Raw genomic sequence first — 25,112 nt, forward strand, 5'->3', positions numbered from 1 at the left:
CTTTGCATATCTTATAATCTTTTGTTGAAAACTGGACATTTAAATAATATAATGTGACTGATATATGCCTATAATCCCAGCACACAGGAGGCTGAAGCAGGAGAATCATAAGTTTCAAGGACAGCCTGGGCTTCATAGTGAGTTCCAGGCCAGGCTAGCCCACATAGTGAAACTCTTTTTCAAAATAAAAGTAATTAAAAATAATAAATTACCATGTGGCAACTCTAGAAATTGTTCCCCTTCCCTAAGGATTTTGTTGCTGTTTGTCCTACTCTATTATAACAGAGTACCTGAGAATGAGTAATTTAATTTAAAACAACCAGAAATTCACATTTTACAGTTCTGAATGCTAAGTAGTCCAAGATCACGGGACCCATATCAACTGAGGGCCTTCTTGCTGTATCCCATAGTGGAAGCGCAGATGGGCAAAAGGGCATTGCAGCAGAGAGAAGGAAAGGAGATGAACTCATCCTTTTATCAGGAACCAATTCCTATGATAACCAACCAACTCCTGTGCTAATGCATTGATCCATTCATGAGGTGAGGACGCTGACCCCCATGACCTAATCATGGCTTAAAGATTCTATTTCTCAACATCATTGCATTGGGGATTAGGTTTTCAACCCATTAACTTTGGGGAACAAATTCAAACCATGATGCTGTGAGCATTGGCTCACATTGAGGCTCTCTAGAAGCAGGAAGTAAATACGAAGGCAGAGTTGTAAGGTGCTTACCTGAGTACTGAAGGTATGTCCCAGTGTGGCTATAGAGTCCCTTGGCAAAGACTGGAAGGCTTATTGGGTCCAAGTATCTAATGAAATTTTTGCTCAATCATTATCTGACAACTAAGCCAACAAGAGATTTCAGTGGCCAAACATTAGGAAGAATAGAAACTCAGCAGTACTGTCCAGAAAAGTTACTAAGAAGGCAACAAGAATAACAGCAGTGTTATGGTTTGAATTTGTTCCCCAAAGTTTATGTGTTGAAAACTTAATCGCCAATGCAACAATGTTAAGAAGTAGAATATTTAAGCCTGGAAGATCCTTTGCTTTTAGTTCATTTTTTTGCTTACTTGTCTGTTTTTCCAGTAGGGTCTTGCAATTAGGCACAGCCATCCTTGGACCATGATCCTCCAACCTCCACCTCCTGAGTAGCTGGAATTAAAGGCATGTACCTTAGTCTTGTGATCTAGCCTCATGGGCTGGTCCTAGGGAGAGATTTAGGGCTCCAAGCCCCTTCCACTTCAATAAAAACTTGTGCCAGGGCAAAAATCATTGCCGTTTCAATTCTCTACCTTCTTTTCTGAGACAGTAAGTTTTCAGTCTATTGAAAGTGTGTTCCTTTCCTAATAAATTTTTCTATCACTTTCACTACATATCTGCATCTTGCCTGAATCCTTCTCTCCTGTGGACACAAGGACCAAGGTAGAATACCACTGAATTTCCAGTAAAAAGACCCTATTCTAATATTTTCTGATATACACTCTGTCATATTCCAAAAACCACAAAATAAGTTATCATCAAAAAAATCCAACTTTCCTGATTTATCAGAAGCAACTAACCAAAGTCTTCCTGTAATTTTTTGAAGAAAAACAAAAAAGGAAAGCCTATGATTTATCAAAGGATTGAACACCAGTCATTTAATACATTCACTTTTGCAACTAAAGTATTTTGTAATGTCCCTTGGTTTGGCATCCAATGGTTTGTACCCCACAGAACAATCTCTTATTGTAAGATTTAGGATGGGTGAAATTTATGCTTTTCCTTCAAAGTAGAAGGATTGATTTATACCTCCTTTCAATGGGCAGAGATGTCCTTTTGAGCCTGAGGGCACAACTTTCCTCTAGATCTCTCTCAGACACAAAAATACATTTTTTTCTACTTTCTCAAAGTTTATTTCCCACTGAATCTTCTCACCACCACCTCGGTCATTTTTCTGTAATTCCATGCTGTGAAAGTGGTCCTGAGGTTAAAAAGGAGGAGGAGGAGCAGACTATACAGGGATCCGTATAACTATTGTAAAGCGGATACAATGCCATACAGAAGGATTCGCATATTTATTTATTTATTTATTTATTTATTTATTTTTGTGGTACTGGGGCTTGAACTCAGGACCTATACCTTGAGCCACTCCACCAGTCCTTTTTTGTGATGGGTTTTTTCAGGATAGGGTCTCATGAAGTTTTTGCCTGGCAAAAACTGATCTCTGCCTCCTGGGGAGCTGGGATTACAGGTAAGAGCCACCAACACTGGCTGGGACTCCACATATTAATTAACTCACCAAAACCCTGACAGGTCAATTGTTTTATCATGGCAGTCACAGAATTTCTTTAGTAAAGAGTCTTTGGTATTACATTCTGGTTCAGAGAGAGCGTGCAAGCCAGGGACTCGATCTTGAAGTTGTGTTTATATTGCTAGCACAATGTGCTTATATAGACTGAACTGTAATTTGGGACTACTTGAGAGAAGGCTGAGTTTTCGCTTGATTTCACCATTGGTTACTGTTCCAATTTACAGACTCAGAGTCAGATTCAATAGCAAATTGAGGATTGAAACTCAGTCCTGTCAAATCCCAAATCCTGTCTTCTAATGCCATTTTTAAAGCCACCCATAACAAGCTAACCAGCAAACATACCCTTAGCCCATGGCTCCTACCTTGCCAACAATACCCAAATTTAAGTCTTACTGTAGGAACTAGTCTTGGCTAGGCTCTTCTCCTTCCTTCTTCAGTGGAAGGAATGGATTGATTTAGTGCACAGTTACCCTCATTGTCTTTAGTACTATTGAAGAAAACCATCCAGTTTGTACTGCAGCTTCCCAGCAGATACACTTGGTTGTCTCAGTGTGGCTCCTGTGGCCTACAGATGCCCCTGAATCTGGGAAGGTGTCGTTGTCCCATGGGACTGGTACCCACTCTTTGCAACATGAAAACAGAAACCCTCTTAGCAATCATGTTCTTATAGTCCCATCTCTTTGGACACAGCATCTTGCATGTGCATCTTTACTGGCAAAGTTACACAAAGATAAGGTTATTTCTGGCTTTGTGGTCTTTTTACTTTCTTTTTCTTTCTTGATTCCAATCACTCCTTGCAGTTTCAATTCCTTTCTCCTACTTTGTTCTCCTTCCTGTCTCTAAACACTTGGACTTAGTTCAGCTTCTTTCCCTGTTCTGAAGTTTGTGCATCTGAAAAATGAGCATTTAAAAACACTTTCTGGAGGGAGTGGGAAATTCTCCAGAAGGCTAGAGAGAAGATGTAAAGCTCTTCTTTGTGGGAATGAAAGCCTACATTAGAGGATGACATTTTCCCATCAGGGTGGCTTCCTCTTCTGAGCACTTCACAGATGGGTGTTTTTTTTTAAATTTCAAAACAGAAAATCATGCAGAAATATCTTAAATCAATGATTATTATAATCTAAACTATCATGTCACGAAATAATACTTGGTTGATTTTTCTATGGTGAACACATGTACCTGAAATCTAGGAGGTGCTCATTATTATTTTTCACATGAAGAGCAAATGAATGCAGAATTGGTTAAATAAAGATTCTCAAAGCAAAAGGCAGGCCTTGCATGTTTTTGTCATTCACAGATATACTATGGCACCAACTCTTCAGAATATAAAACTGGTGTTAGGCATGGTAGCACACGCCCATGATCCCAGAACTCAAGAAGTGAAGGCAAGAGGATCTTGAGTCAAGGTCTGTCTAGAGTTTGCAGCAAGACCCTGTCTAAAAAAGAAAGAAAAAAGAAGTTGGGCATGTAACTCAGAGGTAGAGCACTTGACAAGCATGTGCAAGGCCCTGTGTTCTATCCCCAGCATCAAAAACACAGAAGTCACCACATTTTAGAGCCTATTACCTTCATGACCTTCATGACTCAGTTGTCATAAATCAAAATAGTTCAAAATAGTTGCCCCATGCTGGTTTACTCTCACTTTTGTTCTATTCCCTAAATCTGATTATTGAACTGTTTGTGCCAATCAGAGAAAAGCAAGGTCCTCTGGTTGTTTTGCCCACTCACTTCTCAGTTCTTAGTCACAATTATCCTCTGTACAATGAAACTGACAAATGTCTGAGGTGATAAAAACAGACAATTTCTATGTGCCAATTAAAAATAAGAATATATTTTAAGATAAAAATTACTAGCAATTTATGGTGCTTACCTTGTACCAAAACAACAATAAGCAAACTCCTATATCCTCCTTAACTGTGACTGTTTCCCTAGCTTTGGTTTTTCTTTTCTAGTATGGACTGGAGGGGGAGCAGAATATGTCTTGTAAAACTTTATCACGAGTACCATATTGAGCTGACAGCAATTGAGAAACAGAAGATGTAGAAAGAACACTTTGCTCTCCCCCCACCACCACTTTGTAGAACTATTTTTATTATCACTCATTAATAGTACAAGGGGGATTCATTATGATAATGCCACAGATATGCAAGTTCATCCCCTCTATTATATTCCCTTAGTGCTCCCCTCTTCTTCCCCCCCTTTTTTCAATCAATGTTTTGCTCTCTCTCTTTTTGTCTAAAAGCAGTTACAAATTTCCTTGGTAAAGAGGACATGAATTTCACTTTGTAAAGGTGCTCCCCTCTCCCATACCTGGAATAGGAGAACACTTAATCACTGGGAAGGGTACTGAGGTGAGTCTGCATAACAACCCTTATCTATTACACATTTCCTTGTGAACTTCCTACGATTTGCCACCCATCAGAGCCCACTGCCCTGCTCACACTCACCTCATATAGTCACCTCTTCACAATTTACTGCCCTTTGTAAAACTGGTATATACATTCCCAAATTTAACTACCTCTGGATTTTTCACTTCTCTGTGAAGATCCTCTATACATAGAAATATTTGTAAAATTTAAATGCCTTTTGTTAATTTGTCTATTGTCAGTTTAATCTGAAGGACCAGGTTATAAACATAAGAGGGCAAAGGAAAAATATTTTTCTTTGCCTACAGATTCTAAGAATAATTTCTAAGTAAGAATTCTTGCTTACTCATATTCAACTTACCCTGGAGCTTTCCGCCATTCATATAGTTATGATCTAATCCTGTGGTCAGCGACTGTCTGCCTGCAACTGTGCTACAGAACTGGATTTAAGAAGAAATAAGCCCTGCTCTTGAGGAATAAAGAGCAAGAAAAAAGTAAATACATAAACAAATAAATGATTCAAGGGAAGGAAGCAGGAATTTCTACTTGGGGGTATCAGAAAAGACTTCACGGAGGAGACAGCTTTTAAACCAAGCTCCACAGATGAATAGACATGTCCTAAATTGGTGGAACAGATGGGAGAAGGGGAAGTTTCTAGGCAGAGGAGCCATGTGAGCAAAGGCTCAAAGTGCTTGCATTTGGGAGGTGGGGCTGCAAACAGCTCCGTGCTCCTTTATTCTTCACATATGTGAGGGCCAGCATACCGTGGTATTTAACAGTGTGGACCCTGAGGCCTGGGTCAAATCTCAGCTCCTCCCCTACTGACCAGATTCTTGACCATGTTTGGGTCATTTCACCTCTTGGGCCTTAAACTAAAATACAGGTAATAATTATACCTATATCATAGGGTAAGAATGAGATTTAAGTGAATCAAGGCATTTGGTACTGTATCTGTACTGTGTATGTGTTAACTATTCTTTTGTTTCCTTTTGGTGGTACTAGGGTTTGAACTCAGGGCCTTGTTCTTGCTAGACAAGTGTTCTGCCACTTGATCCATGCCTCCAGCTCTTTTTTGCATTTAGGTTGTTTTTAGAGAGAGTCTCTTATTTTTGCCTAGAGCTTCCTAGACCATGATCCTTCTACATATGGATTTCCATGTAGCTTATTTATTGAGATGGGGAATCTCTCTAATTGTTTGTCCAGGCTGGCCTCATGCTACAATTCTAATCTCTGTATCCTGAGTAGCTGAGATTACAGGCCTGAGCTGCTGAGGTTACACATTGGGCCTGATTAGCTATTCTTTATATATGGAGGATAAATATTTTTGTAAGTTTAAAGATTTAAATAATGTATTTTTTCAGCTGGCTGTAGTGGCTCAAGTCTATAATCCTAGCAACTCAGAAGGCAGAGATCAGGAGGATCAGGGATCAAGGCCAGGCTAGGGCAAAAATTTCATGAGACCACATCTCAGCAAATGGCTGGGCACAGTGGTCCACATCTGTTATCGTAGTTAGCTACACAGGTAAGCACAAACAGGAAAATTGTAGCCCAGGCTAGCCCAGGAATAAAGCAAGACTTTATCTCAAAAACCACCAACACAAAAAGAGCTAGAGGCATGGCTTGTGGGAGGCCCTCGTTCAACCCTCATTCATTGCCTAATTGTGGCAAATGTGTGTGTGTGTGTGCATGTGTGTGTGTGCATGTGTGCATGTGTGTGTGTGTTTAAAAGTTGGAAATTCAAGACTGAGTTGTGGACAGGTTCATTCCTTTTGAGAGAACCTGTCCCAGACCTCTTCCCTAACTTAGGATGGTACTGGCAATCTTTGGCATTCATTGGCTTGCAGATCTTTTTCATCTTCACGTGGTATTCTCCCTATGTGTATGTATGACTTTCTTTAAATCTTCCCATTTTACCAGAAAAATGAGTTATTGGGTTTAGGACTCACCCTACTCTAGAATGGCACGGACTCATCTTCATTAGTTACATGTGCAATGACCCTATTCCCAAATAAGATGATACTCTGATATCTTGAGGGTGAGAACTTCAATATATGAACTGGCAGAGTGGGGGAGACACACATTTTCAGCCACTGAGAGGTAGGGAAATAAGCCTAGAGAGGTTATATTAACCAGTTGAAATGGATGGCTGGGGCTCCCAGGGTTCACATGGTAACCTGGTAGTTCTGAAGTAGGAAGGGATAGAGAGGTTCTTTAGAGTCACTGGGATGTCATTGTGACCCAGATCCTTTGGAGTGAGCTCTGGAGTTGTCAAATATGCCACTCACTTGCTGTGTGCTCTTAGGAGAGCTAATCAAAATTTCAGAGCCTTCATTGATTCACCTGTAAAATGGGATGATGTATCCATCTCATGAGGTTAGGATAATTAAAGGACATAGGACAATGGCTGAGAAATGTATTGGATGATAAGAATCAACACCCATCCTCTTATTCCAACCATGCAAGATGGAGCTCTCATCCACATCCATGTTCCTTATATTTGGGCCTATTTTAATTAATGTAACATATGGAATTAGGTGTAACACTTGACTGAAACATCATTTGAGTGGGAATCAGGGTAGGGGTAGTAGATAGTAAGGAAGGAGGGATATAAAGGAAATTTAGAGAAAGAAACATCTCCAGCTTTCTGGCTATCAGCATTTCTCAAGGGGGCCACTATTGGCATTTGGAGCTGGACAGTTAGTTCCTTCTGAGCTACTGTTCCACGCATTGCAGGAAACTTGCTGCTCCTGGCCCCTAGGCAGCAAGACATTAGACATCAGTAACAACCTCCAGTCACTGTGCAACACCAAGTACTTGCCACATTTCCAAGCTCTCTTCTAAAGATTCCAGCCCTGGTTGAGAGTGACTGTGACCCCAGCAGGACCCAGGCTATACCCTATCTGTGGGAACTCCCAGAGACACCAGTTCAGGAATGAACCCTCTCTGGGCAGTTAGCCATTAGTCACTGATACTCATCCTCTGCAATAATCCTCTCACTGCTGGACTTCTCCAGCCCCATTGTGCACACTCTCCTCTGGGAAGAAAATAGCACAAAAAGAAAGCAGTTGTAGGAAGAGGAGACAGGGAGTCTTCAAAATCATGCATTAAATAAAACTTCAGAAATAAACACCTTGGGTCAACAACAGCCTCTCACCATCATCTCCATTTGCATTTTCCGAGCCTCTTGACCCCCTGAGAGCTCTGGGAAACCCCCAGGTGAAATTGCAATATCACTCAGGGAAATTTGTGTTTGCACAGTACACAGAATGTAACATATTTTGGGTGGCTTGATAGGGTGATGCAAACCACTGGTACTCACGTGAGACTGAAGGGCAGCTCCTCCCTTTGGGAGGAACTGCTTTTTCAGTTACATTTTCTTCTTTCCTCTTTTGATGATAAAGTGTGAAGTATCAGGCTGAGTAAATATTGGGAAATGGGTGTTATTATCTGTTCATTGACTATAGATTTAATGGAACCAAGGAGAGCCTAGATCAGTGTGAAATTTGTTTTAAGCATTGTTGTAAAGTTTCCAATCCTCAAATGCAAGAGGCTTGCAAAAAAAGAAAAGAAAAATGCAACTATTACTGAGTGAAATAAAAGCTCCTGTCCTTCAAATGCCTGCTTTGGTTTAGCACAGTAGCTTGCTTTACTTTCAGATAAATTGTCATTGAAGCAAAACCAAGATATGAGAAATGTGAACCCTTCTCTTTCAACACTACCCATTGTGTTCAAATTCATAAGCAAGAAAGGTAAGAGCCCACCTTCCTCTCTAAGAAAATATGAAAGTTGGCACTTTGAAATAGAGTTCATTGCACTCAGACTTTGAGTGATATCTGCATTCAGATCCAACCGGATCTGCAGGTGCCTTCCAAAAAGTTCTTTCTTCTCAGTGGTGAGAATTACCTCACCTGGAATTCACTCTTCAAAAGGCTCCAGAAGCTTATTCATATGAATGAAACTGTTTCTTCAGAGTAGATGCGGAAGCTGCCCTCCTCGAGGGTTTGGGCAACCCAAGGGGAAAGGAAATCGTTCAGAGCCACTGTGGCTGCTGGGTCTTCTAGAGTTGGGTGCTGCCTCGAGCTCACTGCTCTCCCCAAGATGCAGTTTCTTGATGCAGAGGATCTTCTGGTGGATGAAGAGGATGATATTTTTGGTGAAGGTAAACACATCTTTCTGGCAGGAGCTATTCTGGTCTGCTTTGATTTGACACTATGGGAAACTTGTCTGGCTAGGGAAAAGGACTTGAGTGTTTTGAAATGATGACAGCAAAGCATTTTGAATGAGATAGTAACTGAGAATAGCAATTTAGGCACCAAGGGAATACAAAGCCAGGGCAGGGATAAGGACTTGAGTGGTTCTTCCAAATACTTATTCTTAAAAAGACTGCATAAAGTTTAGGACTAAACCTTTAGCCTTGTCCCTCTTCTGTGCTCTCTGTTGTCTGACACCTGAAAGGAAGCCTGCCACAGTGCTTTGCACACAACAAAGCCACTACAGTAGGAGTTGGACAAATGGACCATGAGTGGTTCTCTTAGGAAGCCTGGTATGCCAAGATGCATCTGGCATTACTTTTTCATTTCTCCACTCTCATTTCACAGCTCTTCCATGAGTTGACTATTCAGTGGAAAGTGACTGCAAAGCTTACTATTTTAAATAGCTATTCTAGCAATCTATAGATGTCTTGTTCTAATGCTGCCTATGAAATGGGCCTTAGGCAAGGGCTTTTCTAGAGTTTGGAACTGCCTAAATAAGTGGGAATCTGGACTTGGAGTCCTCATGAATTTGGTTATTTTTCATAAGAAACTATGTTTAAGATTTTTTTTAAAGCCTATCAAGTAATAGTTTTAAAGGAGCATTAGTAAGAGGTTTTGTTGTATATGTAAGATAATCAAAGTAATACAAATTCATTGAAGAAAATTTAGAGTATCATGCTACTTATAGGGATTCTTAAATTCCTTGGAATCTAGTCATCTATGATATACACACCACTTATGTTAGTATTTATCTTTCCACTATTTTATTCTTGCCACAGAAATATTTAAAATAATAGTTTGGGGTTTTATCACAATTTACTTCAGTTTTAAAAATATCTACTTGAACTTGGTTGCTGGTGACCAAATTCTCAATCTGTTGCTTTCCTTGGATGAGAGGCATTGGGAGCCACCATTACTTTAAAGTTCAATCTTAGAGTCTGCTCTTTGGTTTGTGCTTGTGCTTGAAGATATTTTCTCTGGTTATTTATGCTTACGTAAATACTCACTTACTTTACCATTTAATAAATGTTCAAAACTAGGAAGATAAACCTGGATTAGACAATCTGATAATTATTCATCCATTCTTCCCTCCAGAATGGCATTCCAAAATGCCCAGCCCACATTTTCTTTCCTCAGAAGGAGTTTTCTCTTTTTCATCTAGCTATGGTGATAAAGAGTGCCACCTACAGACTGATGCACAGCACTCTGAATTATGTGGGGCCCCATCCTGAGTGGTAGGTAAATAAGATCTCCACAAGCAGGGCTTGAGGAACCTATAGGATCTCTCTCCTAAGCACTCAGGATTATCAAGGTGATTATTTGAACCGCAACAACCATAGCGTAGAATCAGATTAGAAGTCAGATCAAATTGGATTCTGATCAAATTCTGGTTCTGCTTCATACTACCTGTACACCTTCCTTTTCCTAAATGGTGAAATGGGACAGTAGTATCTATTGTGCTGTACAGATCATCTGCATAGCAGACTCATATTTGCGCTGCTCATCAGTGGGAGGTACTTTACTCTAAACTGATCATCTCATTTAACTTATTCCCTAGGGACTAGAGAGAGAATCCTTTCAAGACCAGCATCCACTATATCATTTTTTAAATGGAGTTTTTTGTTTGTTGCAGTACTAGGGACAAACTCAGGGTCTTGTGTTCCATAGGCAAGCACTCCACCTCTTGAACCATGGCCCTCCCCCATCCTTTTGCTTTTGGTTTGTTTTTTAGGTAGGGCTTCCTGCTTTTGCTCAGGATAGCCTTGAACTGCATTATCCCTACCTCTGCCTCCCAAGAAGATGGAATTACAGAGGTGTACCAGAGGTGTTTCATTGTGTGTATGTGTGCGTGTGTGTGATGCCAAGGATTGAATTTAGAGCCTTATGCATGGTAGGCAAGCACTCTACCTGTAAGCTATGTTCCCAGCCCCTGGTGTACGGTTATTCAGTTTTCAGAGTCATGGCTCCTACTTGCTAACTTATGTGAATGCTGGTCCAGCTCATGTCTCATTTTAAGCAAACTCTGTGTGAGGTAATAGTCAAGTGCCTCAGTTTAGAGTTGTGCTGCCTGGCCTTTCCCAATTAATTCACTCTGTGACCTTGGACAGATTACTTAATCCCTCTGTGCTATGGTTTACTCACACAGTGGGGAACAGATCTCATAGAGATACAAATGCTATTATAGGGAATATGTCTAGAATAGGGCCTGAAATGTAGGCCCTCTTATAGTCAATACTAATTCCTAGTGTATTTCCAAAACTTAGTTTATTATAGAGTAGTGATTTTTGTGAGTTTGTTTTTTGGAGACAGGGCCTTGCTATGTAGTCCAGGCTGGTGGACCTTTGTGATGTAGTCCAAGCAGGTCCCAAATTTGGTATCCTCTTGTCTCTGCCTCCCAAGTGCTGAGATTATAGGCATGTGCCATCACACCCAGCCATTTAGTGATATCTAAAGGAAATTCAGTTTTTCACATATCTGATTAACCTAGTAGATTCAAAATAGTATTTATTTGCTAAAAATCAGTTTATAAGTAACATTTCAGAAGTTTAACATGGTTGAAGCAGAACTAGATGAGGTGTTATGAGCCTGGAAGGTAGCCTGCCCCCACTGTGGAAACTTGGACAAGTCATCTACCCTCTCTCTTTATCATTCTTCAGCTAAAACAAGAGGGATGATTATACATTCTCTGAAATCTCTTTTTTAAAACCTCAGAATTCTACTTAATCTTCCTGCATGAAACCTAGAGCAGGCTTCATCTCTGCCTTCAGCTCAGTTAACATACCCAAGAAGCAGAAAGTTTTTCAAACAAGTTTCTTCCAACATAAAGAAAGGAAGAGGCCAAGAACCTTCCTATAAGGGCAACTTTCCCCTAGAGCAAGGCACATTTAGAATTTAGGTTCATTTAGCCAAAAATATCTACAAATGCATTTAGATATAGGGACCACATAAAGATCTGGAAAGAAAAAATTGAGTCCTGCTGTTGATGTATTTTTAACTGCCTTCTGAGATCCTGTTTGTTTCAGCTACTGTTTTCTGTGGTTAAAGAAAATGTTAAGGTTCACAGAAGTAAGCACATGAGTGTGCAACTTTGCTCTTGTTCTACAGCAGGGTAGCCTAGGGAGGGGCGGAGAGAGAGAGAGAGTGTCATCCACACAGTATTTATTCTCTCTCTCTCTCTCTCTCTGTCACACATACACACACACACACAGCCTTAAGTTTACTTTCTAAACATCAACAATATCATAATGTCTTTTAGAAAGTATTTGCTATCAGGTAAATGTGATCCTTCTTGGGAAAGTGATTGATTTGATTATCAAGGTATTGAAAAAACAGTAATTAGAATTAGAGGCTATTTTCCCATTGTTGCTTCAAACTTATCAAATTAAAGAGCTTTCGTCTGTTTTGTCATTGTGCAGTCTTGACAGCCACTCTGGTGAGCGTTAGTGGAAATGGCTGGATGGGTAATCATGGTAATGTAACACTAACAACTATGCAATGATAGTGACAGTGGTGATGTGACGACTGTGATTGAAAAAAACGAAAAAGAAGGGCCAGGCGCAGCAGAGGCCTAAGCCACCTTTTGGGAACACAGCAAAAGTCCTGTGTGGGAGGAATTAGTACTTGAGGTGGTGGTCACTCAGTATTTTAGCAGCCAAAATTACTCCTTAGCACAAGTCAAAGCTGTAATTGCATCTTTCCTGAGAAACAGGAGCCCTTACTGCTTCCATTTTCAGCACTGTTCAGTAGTCTATTGTTGAGTACGATGATTAGAATAATAAAACACCACAAGTTCACATATATATGCAAAGTATTTCTCAGGTTCTTTATTTCCTGGACACTCACATGCCTTTTAAGATCTTGCTTAAAGACCACATGATTCTGCAAAACTATTGCCATGACTTTGAATGGCTCCAGAGCCAGGACAATGCAACACTTCTCCTATCCTGAATGACAGAGTCTGGGAAAGTTGTTTCAATCTCCCAGATAGAGATGAACTGCTGAAAGGAAGTCCATTCAGCCACTGGCTACTGGCAGCTCTTTAAAAGACCAACAGATGGGGGAAATGCCACTCATTTTTGAACCAAATTTCTCATCTTTCTCTAAACAAGTGAGTCAGCATGCTTTCTCTTTCAAGGGAACTTGAAGGATTGTAAAACACATATCAAAAAAAAATTGTGGGCTAGGGTGTGGCTCAAGTGGTAGAGTGTCTGCTTAGTAAGCACAAAACCCTAAGTTCAAACCCCAGTACCCACACACACACACACAAATGTAGTCAGGATATGTGCCTACATTTTATCTTCTATGTAGACTGTTTATAAAACCAAGATAGGTTATTTTTTAATAGATAAACAATTATACAATGTGTAGTAATCTAGCATATTTTGATATTGTGTTCTAGAGTACATCTTCCCCTTTCAAAATTAAAGAGAGAAAGAGGAGGGAGGGAGAGAGGAAGGAAGGAAAGAAGGGAAGGAAGGAAGGAAGGAAGGAAGGAAGGAAGGAAGGAAGGAAGGAAAGAAGATAGAAGAGAGATTAAATTATATACAAAAGCAATAAATCCTGAAATTTCAGACTGGTTATGTTTTACCCTTCATGAAAAAAGACAAGAGAAATAGAATTTAAAACCACATGAGCCTTGGGTAGACAGTGTTGGAGTTTTTATTTGATTATGCCATGTTTTATATCATATAAATGAATACAATCATTGTCATTTACTACGTTGAATCTTTCTCAAAATATATCTGGGCTCTCAAGAGGACCCAAGAAATGGGATTGGAAAAGGGGCAGGAAGATGCTGCCCTACTTTCGTGGGTTGAATAGAATTGATTACTCTTTGCTTTCACTATTTGCCAAGATTGCTTGGATCAGGCTCCAGCCCTGGATTCCTGGATAAACACTTTGGTTGGAAGTCATTTCTCTACATTGTCACAGAGTCTGGAGCAGACACAGACCTCCCCACAGTAATTCATGCCTCTGTGACCTCTGCCTTGGATTATTGCACAACATTCTCTTCCCATAGATGTCTAGGAAGCTTTCTTTGGCTGGTGCCAAAGAGATGGTGTCATTTCAGTGACACAAACTAAAATAGTACATTGCACTAAAGCTATGCAGGCTGTCTTAGCCACTGTTCCACCCCTCTGATTTATGGCCTACAGTGACCTCAGAGTAACCTATTTAGGTCAGGCCAGTGCCAAAAAGGGACCTGCTATTATAAGTAAACCATTTTAAATGTTCATTTTAGTATATCTGTGAACATCCAGCAATCTTAACTTTTTATTAACAGTAGAAAATACACTTGAATGTGACTTCTATAGGACTTGACTTGAAAACTAAAAAGTATATGCTTACCCAGTGTATGTGCCACAATTTTAAAAAGGACAAAAAGTGTAATGGTTATGAGTAAAACATTGAAATAAATTGGGAGTAATGCCCTTCCTTGCTCCTTGATAGAAGCCACTTAACTTACTGAAGCCAACACGTTTATTAAAGAGATGTGATTTATCTGGTTAACAATGCCTCATGTGTTTTATTGTGCTTAGCAAAGATTGACTTGTTCAACTTCTCATTTATTTTTGGTTTGCCAAAAGCTGTGATGTTTAACTAAGATGTTTAAAATTAAGTTGATTTAAGAAGAGATGTTAAAGAAGGAAAGGTATTAGTTGAGCCAATTTAAAATAACTGTTTCAAGTACCAGAAGAAAACAGGGAAGTTAAAGATGAAAGAGGAAGAGGATGAGGAAGAGGATGAGGAGAAGGAGAAGAAAAACCAGTGAATTGTAATAGCAAGCAAACATGAAGACAAGAACATGAAACCGGAAACGCAGGTGATGGTAGGATAATAAACATACATGTACTTCCTCCACATTTAGTATTCTCCAAGCTGTACCAGTGCTGGTTTTTGGGAAGTCTGAGGTGCGAATTGGCTTGGCTAACTATGAGAATCACTATTCTACAGCATCCACACATCCCAGAAAGAAAGAGGGGTGTATTGAGAACCTGAACTGTTTGAGTCTTCTTGATAGACAAATCAGGTCATGTGAGCTGAAAAGTCACATCACTTTGGCTGTGCAGACAGAAAATAGTTCATCAGTCATCTAGAGTATTCCTTCATGAAAAGAAAACAATCTACTCAAACATTTTTAGATTTTTCTAAGATAAAGACTGACTTATGCCAAGATCAAATCAGAAGGCTGTGATAATGTCCAATTTTGCTTCAGAAGGCAAATTAATGATAATTATATTATCCTCTTTCTTTCTTATGGGGACTTTCTGTATCTTAAACTTTTTCATGATTCAGCTTTCTTTCAGAAAGACGATGCTTATGGAGAAAATAAGCAAGATCTCTTGGACCTTAAGAGAGTTCACATTTTCGGGGAAGGGTAATATTCCTTTCCCAACTGAAGGAGAATGAAAATGCTTGTATCAGGATCTGTAAAGATTCTCATTAATAAAGAATCTAGTAAACAGAGAAAAATCCTGGATATAGTTCATCTTCTGCAGTATTATGTTTAGCCCTAGAAAATAATTCTTTCAAAATAAAGTAAAATGAAGAAATAGCAAGTCTCTCCCTTTTGGAAGGAGATAAGGTTATGGTGCCACTTTTCATAACACATTTTTCTTCCTCTGTCTTTGGATTATTGGAAGTTGAACATTTCAATATTTGTACTTTATAACTCAAGCTGCAACAGAAAAAGACTCTTCTCCCTCTTCAATTTGTTCTCAACAGTTTATTCATAGTTAGAAGTAAACCTAAAAAATGGGAAGAAAATAACTTGCTTACAGATCACAAGTGGAGTCAGATGGATGAACTGTTCAACTTGTTTTTATACTCTACAAAGTGGTCTTCGGAAGGCTCTGAGAGGGAATAAATATGAAAACATTTTCTATGGTAGGATTTATTGCTTTTGTATATAATTTAATCTTCTTTCCTTCATTCCTTCTTTCCTTCCTCTCTCTCTCTCCTCTTTCTCTTTAATTTTGAAAGGGACAGATATACTTTAGAACACAATATCAAAATATGCTAGATTACTATACATTGTGTAATTGTGTGATTTTTTTCTTTCTATTTATAACATAGAATGGTATACAAGGAAATGGAAGGTTCTCTTCAATTCCTTTAGATAACTTACCTAACTAAATTATTAGGAAAAATAAACTAGTCTCCTTCAACTTCTGGTTTATATGCTGAGGGGCACCAAGGATATGTTTGGGGGTAGGGAATTCTTCAACTTCTTATAGTCTCCTTTAGTCTCTAAAAGCTGAAAAATAAATCAAAATTTAAAATCTTAATATAAAGCATGATAGAAGACTTTTTAAAGAAAACATTGGTATTTTGAATAATCTGTACTCCACAACCTGAGCTTGCATCAGGTGCTTACTTTGAAAATAGCTCCAGAGGAGGGTCAGGCAAGTATTCCAGCCACATTGCTATATTCAGTAGTCTGCATGCAGGCATGCAGAAAGTCTAAAATCACTGTGCTTAAATCTTTGATATTTATTATGCAGACTTCCAAACTGAAGGAAGGTTGAATATGTGGTAGGATGAACAAAATATTTGAACTCAAAAGGCCTAGTTCAACTTTTTGTTCTTTGACTTCAACAAATTGCCTAATCCTTCAGAAGCCTCAATTCCTTCTTCCACGTGAGGATGAATGATTATAGTAATGATGAGGGTGGTGGTGGTGGTTGTAATGGTGTTGGTAGCGATGATGATGACGTCAGTGATGATGGTGTTTGTCCCTTCAAAAAAAACTTGCTGAGATTAAAGGACATGATACATGAGACAAGTGAAAATTATTAAAGTTTACTACCTACAAGGCAGTTACCACCCCCATCTGTTATTTCTCAACTGTCCCACCCTCCCAAGTCTATAAAATTCCCCTTTCCTACTTCTGTCCTTTATCATAAACCAGGAAGAGCTGGCTTAATCAAAGACTCAAGCTGATTAGAGCAGAGCTATTGCGACTGCTCACTTCAAATGTTTTCCTTCGAATATTGAGATATCTCAGGCTCGTACGCAGCAGGCCTGGCTACTATCCAATCTGCCATGTAGCCTAAACAGGGCTCAGAATAACCCCATTGCTTGGCACAGAGTAAGTTCTTGATTTCTTTTCTATCTTCTATTGCTTTTGTCAATTTTCTCTCCCTCTGAAAATATTTGGGGTATCAAAGAGCAATACCACTATGGGCAGTTTTATTGTGGAGAGGAACCCCTGGAAATGCTGGAGGTGAAGAATCATATCTCTAACAGTGGACCATTTCCTGAGTAAATATTTACTTGTGGTAAACACATCACAGTTACAGCCTCCCCGATAACCACGTCACAGGATTGTTTTTAAAAGGTAATCTGAGAAAGGCTGAACTTTCTGTATTTGTTAAAATATTTCTAATTTAAAGTTACCACCCATTTTAGGACAGTAATTAAGACTTTAAATGACTCTATGATGTTCCCTCTGGAGACACTTTGTATTTGTTTTTACTTCTGTTGCTTTTTTTTCTGTTTGTGTGATTGTGTGTGTGTATGGTATTGGGGTTTTGGGGGGTTTTTTTGTTGTTTTTTGTTTTTTGCAGTACTGGGGCTTGAACTCAGGGGCTACACCTTGAGCCACTCCACCAGCCCTTTTTTATATTAGGTATTTTCGAGGTAGGGTCTCACAGAATTAATTGCCCGGAGCTGGCTTCGAACTGCGATCCTCTTGATCTCTGCCTCCTGAGTAGCTAGGATTACAGGCATGAGCCATCAGCACCCAGCTTGGTATTGGGGTTTGAACGCAGGGCCTTGTGCTTGGTAGGCAGTGCTTTACCACTTGAACCATACCCTCAATCATTTGTTCAACCTGCAAGATAGGAATGGTTTTTCAAATGAACATTTGCAATTGACATGATAGGCTTCACTAACCTTGAACCCCAGTTAAGCGAAATGTTAGCCCAAAGAAGAATTCTATTATTATCCTTAGTAGGTCATTATCAAAAGAAAAGAAAAGAAAAGAAAGGTCTCAATTATTACCATAGTTTGTCAATAAAACTATGTGAAATTTTGTTTTCTTTATCATTATGAGTAGGTACATAATTTTCTCATTTTCCTCTTAGCCCATAAGACATAAAATATTTACTATCTGGCTCTTTAGAGAAAAGCCCTGCTGACCTCTGTTCTTGCTCATCAACTTCCAAGCCATTTTGCTTCTTAAGGTCATTCAGAGCTTTGTAACCATCTCTTCTTGTGGCCTCCTTTTCATGTCTGATTGGAGACATTATTAAATCTCATTGTAGGGGATAAGTGGTTGTTTTGATAACTCTTTTAAAGAGAATGTATGTCACCATATTGCATTGCTCTGTGATGTACTTGGAAGGGTGATAAAAAGTAAGTGGCTGAAGACAGAATGCCTTGGCTGGTGGAGGGAGAGAAGAGAATATCATGCAAGGGAAGAAAGACAGAAGGACCAAAGATCTGTTCTCCCATCCCAACAGCAAATTAAGTGAAACAAGACAGCCATAAGAGATGTCCAGTGTCCCTCCCAAGTATAGCTCTGCATCATTTCAAGGGACTCCTCTCCCCCTCTGACTCTGGCTGCACAGAATCAAATGGCTCTGTGGTTTCATATGTCTCTGAGAGCTGAAATCCTTGGATCTACTATTAATGAAAAACTGATAGACAAACATAACTCGAGGCTGTCTCCTTTGGCTTTCTCACACACTCAAATCCCCTAGTTTGCCAAGGAGGGATGGTGCCAGCCTCAGAGAGCATTTCCCAAAGGAACCACAAATTGGAAATACATTATCTTTACATCAGGAGATTAAATAGTATTAGCAGAGTTTTGATCATCCCAGAGCAGTGCTGGCTCTTGCCCACTGCCCCACATCTATAAGGCAGACTAGCGTGTGTCTGCTCAGGCAGCATGTTAATTTGACAACAAGGAAGCCTTTTCTAAACAGATGCGACAGGAGAAAGCGAAAAGAGCTGCCACACACACCCATACATATTTAGCGGGGGCCACTGAACTCCTGGTTGCTAAGCATTAGAAGAAGCAGGAATGTTTAGTTCTATTAGGCATCTTCGAACAGTTCTGACTTGCTCTAGGGGGAGGAAAATCTTGCTATCAAAAAGCGTTAGGAAACTCTTATGCACTGTTGATGGGAATGTAAAGTGGTAAAAGCGGTATAGAAGTTCCTCAAAAATTTAAAGTAGAGCTACCGTATATCCATCAACTTCTGGATCTATACCCAAAAGAAGTGAAAGCAGAGTCTTGAAAAGATATTTATACATTGTATTCTAACAGCATTATTCACAATGGCCAGAAGGCACCAGAAGCCTTCTTCTTCAATATTCATTGAGGAAGAATGGATATACAAAATCTAGTATATACATACAGTGGAGTATTATTCAGCCTTAAAAGGGAATGAAACCTTGACACATGTTAAAACATGCATGACTTTTAAGGATAAGTCAGTCTCAAAAAAGATACACATTGTATGATTCCACCTATGATACCCATAGTCATCAAATTCATCAGGACAAGTAAGTAAGTAGTGGTTGCCAGGGGTTGGCAAAGGATTTGCAGTTATGGTTGCCAGGGGTTTGCAAAATGAAAGAAATCTGTAGGGCTAGGAATGTAGCTCAGTGGTAGAGAATTTGGCAGGAAGTGGGTTTGATCTCCAGCACCACCAGAAAAATAAATAAATAAATAAAAGTTCTGGAAATTTGATGCAAAATACCAATAATATACTTTACAATACTGAACTGGATACTTAAAATGGATATGATGTTAAATTTTATGTGTATTTTATCACAATTATTATAAATACAGATCCATATTTTTTAGTTCAGAATGGATACACGAGAGAAAAAAAAACCAAGAAAGTACTAGGCAATTCCTGAAAGTCTGTGGAGCAATCGGTTTTTCTTGAACTATGTAAACTTAACAAGAAGGAAATAAATTTCCACATAAAAATAATCCAGACAAGAGCCCATGGTCTACCAGGCCTGATACTGATGGAATCCTGGAAGGTATGGGTGGAAGTAGACAAGGAAGTTTGGCCTATGCATCTGGAAAGATAACATTGCTCTTTCCTGAGATGAAGAAGACTGCTGGAAGAGCAGGCTAGGTCTGAGGAGGGGCATTGTTGTGGTGGGGAATCAGGGGGTCTGTTATGAACAGTTAAGTTTATAGCAAACATAACAGTGAATGAGTTCATGAAATCCCATTCTAATAGTGCACACTCATTTCAATACCTTTTGGAATGTTGACTCTAAAGCAACATAAACACAAGTGAAAATTTCATTATCCATAGATTTATCATTAGCTTATGGGGATTACATTATAAAATCTATACAGACTGTTCTGTAAGACCAGGAGTTCCCCAATGCAGTAAAAAGCTGCTCAAAAGTCTACAGGGAAATTAAAAGAAAACTGGAAAGAGAAGGGCTGGAATAACTTGGGTAGGCTTCTTGCGGTGTCTATCTGAATCTGGGAGCTCGATGTCCTTGGGATCAGCGTTGCAATAATCATGCTAATGATGGAAATGCATAAAGAGTCACACATTCCTTCTCCTGCATGTGGCACATGCTCACCAAGTTCAAATGTGTCCTTGCACTTCTTACCCTTTTAGAATCTCAGCTGGAGGAGACATACAGAGGTTTGGGGTCTATCCCTCCTAATCGAAGGCAAGCAAGGCATCAGTTCCGTTGCTGAACTCCCTCCTCTTTTTCCCTTCGCCAAGGGGATGTAACAGTCTCCCTCAGTCACACATCCATTTAATAGTCAATAACCGGTGGGCAACATATCCACTTTCAACTCAAATCCCACAGCTATTTCTTCAATCACTTCTCTTTATTCTAATCTTAGGAAAAATTGTTCTTCCTCCTGTAACTCAGTCCTTTGCAGAATAGCTCTGTGTTGGGGCATTCTTCTTCCTTCCTTCCTTCCTTCCTTCCTTCCTTCCTCTATTCCTTCCTTTTTACAATTTTGTTAGTATTGGGTGTTGAACCCAGGGCTTTGTGCATGCTAGGAAAGCACTCTACAACTGAACTACATCCCCAGCCCAAAACAGTCCTTTGTATCTTCAAAAAACATTAAAAGAAAAAAAAAAAACATTAGCACATCAGGAACTCTCCCCAACACTGACACAGTCAGTCCAATATTTGTATTCCACATGCACTTGAGTTGTATATTTACTGCCAGCAAGAGACCAAGTGTATTCTGGGTGGTGAAGAGGCCCTGATGTCTGTGCTGACATGCAAGGGCACAGGGCCTACAGCTGTTGAATTCCTCTCTGAATGTGGCGCCCAGGGCTGAGAGACTCTTCTCAGAGAGGCCCGTGTACATTGGCTGTTTAGAACCTGTCTAGGGCTTGTCCTTATTCTGACTTAGCACCGTCTGTGAGCAGGGAACACACAAGAGCAGGTGTTCACATTTATCTTTCTCAAGTAGCCCCTTGAGGCTCTTTGGGGAAGGGTCAGTGAAAGAAGAGGCTGAAATAGAGCCTTCCATTCCCTGGCACTCGCTTCTGCCAGCACACAGCTGTTTCGGCCTCTCCCTGCTCCTGCTAATGAAAACATAGCTGGGATTCAATAAAAGATACTTAATACAGATTGCTTGGAGAAGTCATTCTCTTTCAAGATTTGCTTAAACCAGAGCACTTGGATTTGTTACCATTGCTGTGAAATTTTCACCTCCAACAGCCTCAGCGTGAATGACCTATTTTGAACAGTGATAGCCGATTACACTTCAGTGGCATGAATAATTTATTAGGTGCAAGAGCGCTGTCAATGTAGTGATATTACAGCAGGCCTGAGCCTTGCTTGCCTGGCTAATTATGAAGGATGACAGCGCCCTGTCCTGTTGTCATAGCTCCTATTGGAAGCTGCCAGAGACACGGATCATGTGTGAGCAGAGAAGGGAAGAGAATGGCCTTACTCCTGCTCCTACCAAAGAAGGCTGCAAGGGCTGAGCAAAGCTGTGCTGCAGGGGTTAGATTTCTGTGCTCACCTCTGCAAAGTGAAACTGTGCAGGGCCCTTGGGGATAGATCTCCTATCCAGTATCCCAATTTTGCATAAAATGTGTGTTAGTTGGGGGAGGTACAGGCTGTGAAAGTGACTTAGGAAGGAAAAAGGCAATAGAGCCCGGAGCTAGCCAGGATGTCTAATGGTTTCCAGGCCTGCCAGAGGAGGACAGGCCTTTTTCACATACAGCTGGATTCAGAGTCTGAGAGCAGGAATAGAGAGACCTGCTGGAAAAGATGATAGAACGCACAGGCAGGAGAAGCCTAAGTATGGCTTTGGAATGGGCTCCCCTGTGTGTTAAACTGCCTTGAGACTCTCTCCAGCTGTGCTCAAGTACTAGCCAGCCTATTTAACCTCCCTGAGACCTCAGTTCCAGATGTAAAGTACCCTCCAAAATAAGGTCCGTGAAGATTGTGAGGATTAACCATCGATGACAAAGTTCTAAGTAATAGGGCTTCTGGGCCTGTAATTTCTCCTAAAATCACCTCCTGAATTTAATGGTCTCCACTTTATGAATTACAAAGGAGCTGACCTTTGGAAAGATCTCTGCTAGGTTAGAGGCAGGGAGTAGGAAAGGAATTAAACAGGATTATTCAGAGCAACATCCCCAGCCTAAAATGGAAAGAGAAATAAAAATCAATTTAAAGTAAAGGAGCTACCTTAGTAAGAAATATTTTAAAAATATAAATGGTTACATAAAAGCAGATTTTAAAGACCTATATTTCTTTTTCTTTTGAAAGTAGCAAATGTACTTTTAATTGATCTCAGATACAAACTACTCAGAGGTCAGTACAGTAATCGTTTCAGTCCCTAATCTCTTACAGCCTTGAGGAACTGGATTAACTAGTTATTTTCACTATCTCATATCAGCTGTATTAGAAAAAACAACACATTATAGGACTAGGGTGTAGCTACATGGTAGCGACCTTGCCCAACAGCTACAAGGCTCTGGGTTCCATCCCCAGCACTGTGAAAAAATAAAATAAGGTTTTTAGGTTAAATACATGACTAGCAACTTAATTTGGGTTCTTATAGGCCATATTTCTTCTTTTGCTCTTCTACTTTTTTTGGCATAAATTTGTATGCATTTCCTTGGAAGTCCTTTTCAGTTGAGTCCAGGCATCACTTGGTCTTACCTTTGAGGTCCAACATCCTAGGCTGCTCTGCACTTGTGTCACCCATAGTCACTTGTTGACAGTGGCTGTGGATGAAGAGCATCTCCCAGTGCACTGGCTTGCTCTTGAGGAGTTTGTGTCCTCAGCAACGTTCTCAAACCAGTCTGAGACATGCTAGCAAGGTTATAAGGATTCCTAGCAACTTGCAATAATTTTATTGCAGAAAACAACCTCTATATATTGCATAATAATAATAATGCATAAGGGATCCAGCCAGGCATCAGTGGCTCACACCTGAAATCCTAGCTACTTGGGAGGCTGAGATCCTGAGGAATATTCAAGACCAGCCAAGGCAAATAATTTCCACGACCTCATCTTCAGAATATCCATTGGAGGTTTGACTTAAGTGGTACACCACCTACTTTGCAGGCATGAAGCCCTGAGTTCAAACCCCAGTCCCACCAAAAAGCAAAACAAAACAAAAATAACATGCAAGAAATTCAATCTCGAGTTTCTGGAGAGGAGATGGCTTGCTATACATAGTACAAGTTTTATTCCTCATCAGTTTTGAACATTTCCTGATCGCTTGCACCCATGTGGCCTTCCAGGCACTTGCTACAGAAGCCGAAGGAGAGGTGGGGTTAAGGACTGGGATAATTTGCTTGAATATGTAGGCCTGATTTCAGAGCCCTGAGACATTTGTTCTGGGGATGTACTAAAATGCTAGCAGTGTTAGCCAAACAAGTTTCCCATTGTGCAAACAGATATGAGGGACAATGGCAAGGAAACAGCCTGAGATGTCTACTCTCTTGAGGAGCTTATCATAGATACCAGACATGGACAAAGGATAACCAAGTTTTGCTCTCAGCAGTTCAAAAAGGGATAAGCAAGATCCAGCTGTCGCCTGTCAGGTTGAAGCATGCTTCTGCAGGTACAGCTCAGATGCTGATAAATGCAGAACTGTTATGCTCTTTTCCCACCAGAAAGTGGACCAGAAGCCAGTGGGGGCAGTATATGCTCATTTCACCAATACTGATTGACTATCTTCTGCTCTCATTAATATAGAGGCTACTACACTGCACATGCCGCAAAGCATAGCTCCTGACACGAATGAGCTTAAAAACTAGTGAGAAGAGTGTACTAAATATCTGCCAGGAAGGTAGGTATGTGCTGGAGTCTGATTTCGGGGAACAGAGGGCTTACAGGTGAACCCTTTTCATAAAGGAGATAATGTTTGAACAGGGCTTCCTAGGCCAGGCAGGATCTTCCAAGACAAGCATCAGAGGTAAGAGAAAAAGTGATAGGCAAACACTTAGCCAAGAACTTCCAGGTGTTCAAAATGATCTGAGCAAAAAAAAAAAAATATAGGAGTAGGAACTGTCAGATGTCAGAGGCAAAAGGAAACTTGGTGACCAGTTTGTACAAACTCTTTATGTGACAGACGAGGACACAGATGTCCACAGAGGTTGAGATTTTCACTGAGTTCTCCAGTGGTAACACTAAAACCAAACTGAAGCATCTTCATTCTAAGACCAGAGCTGTCCCCTGCATGTGAGGGTAACAGAATGGTGGGTCACTGCTAGAAAGGCTCTGAAACCAAGCTCGAGGGCTGGGGCTGGAGTCTTTTGAAGCTTTAATCAGACCAGTTTTTCTGACATGCGTTCTGAAGCTATGCAAGAATTGTCATGCACGTGCTAAATTAAAAAGGAGAAGGGAATGACCTGAAAATCTGCATTTTAAACTCCTTCAAAGAATAATTCTTATGCCCTTTATAGATTAGAAAATTGAAAATAAAGACAGAATAAGAAAGATTGATCAGAGCTTCAAATAAAGAAGTCAATAAATGTGAGGAAGGTGGAGGGCAAAAAGGGATGAAAAAGTTCAAGTATCTTATAACTAGCAGCATTCCAAGCTGTGATTTGGCCATGTATTTGGGTGACCGAGTGCATCTGAGAAGAGTCAAATGAGTAGAGAAGAGAATTTAAAATCAAGGGCTTAGATCTGCTATCTATATGGATATTAAGCATCATAGTTATGAAAAGATACTTCATTCCAGTTACATCTAATTACTTCTCTCCAGGAGTAG

General features: G+C 40.0%; 1 protein-coding gene and 1 pseudogene across 6 annotated transcripts in view; one reads left to right on the top strand and one right to left on the bottom strand.

Moving 5' to 3' along the window:
- Ripor2 (RHO family interacting cell polarization regulator 2) overlaps positions 1-25,112 on the top strand; it is a 219,050-nt gene that overhangs the window by 103,755 nt on the left and 90,183 nt on the right. The window contains exon 1 of one of the 6 annotated variants that reach the window (XM_074082766.1): positions 8,630-8,817. The exons of 2 other annotated variants lie outside the window; for them this stretch is intronic. In XM_074082766.1, the coding sequence (XP_073938867.1) occupies positions 8,634-8,817 (184 nt within the window). In that variant the 5' untranslated portion in view covers positions 8,630-8,633. Of the gene's footprint in view, positions 1-8,629; positions 8,818-25,112 lie in introns of those variants that run through there. 3 more of the 6 variants (XM_074082767.1, XM_074082761.1, XM_074082763.1) reach the window with 3 other exon arrangements.
- Positions 22,941-23,129, bottom strand: LOC141425683 (acyl-CoA-binding protein-like; annotated as a pseudogene).

This window comes from Castor canadensis, chromosome 8 (genome assembly GCF_047511655.1).
Source record: "Castor canadensis chromosome 8, mCasCan1.hap1v2, whole genome shotgun sequence".
Taxonomy (NCBI): domain Eukaryota; kingdom Metazoa; phylum Chordata; class Mammalia; order Rodentia; family Castoridae; genus Castor; species Castor canadensis.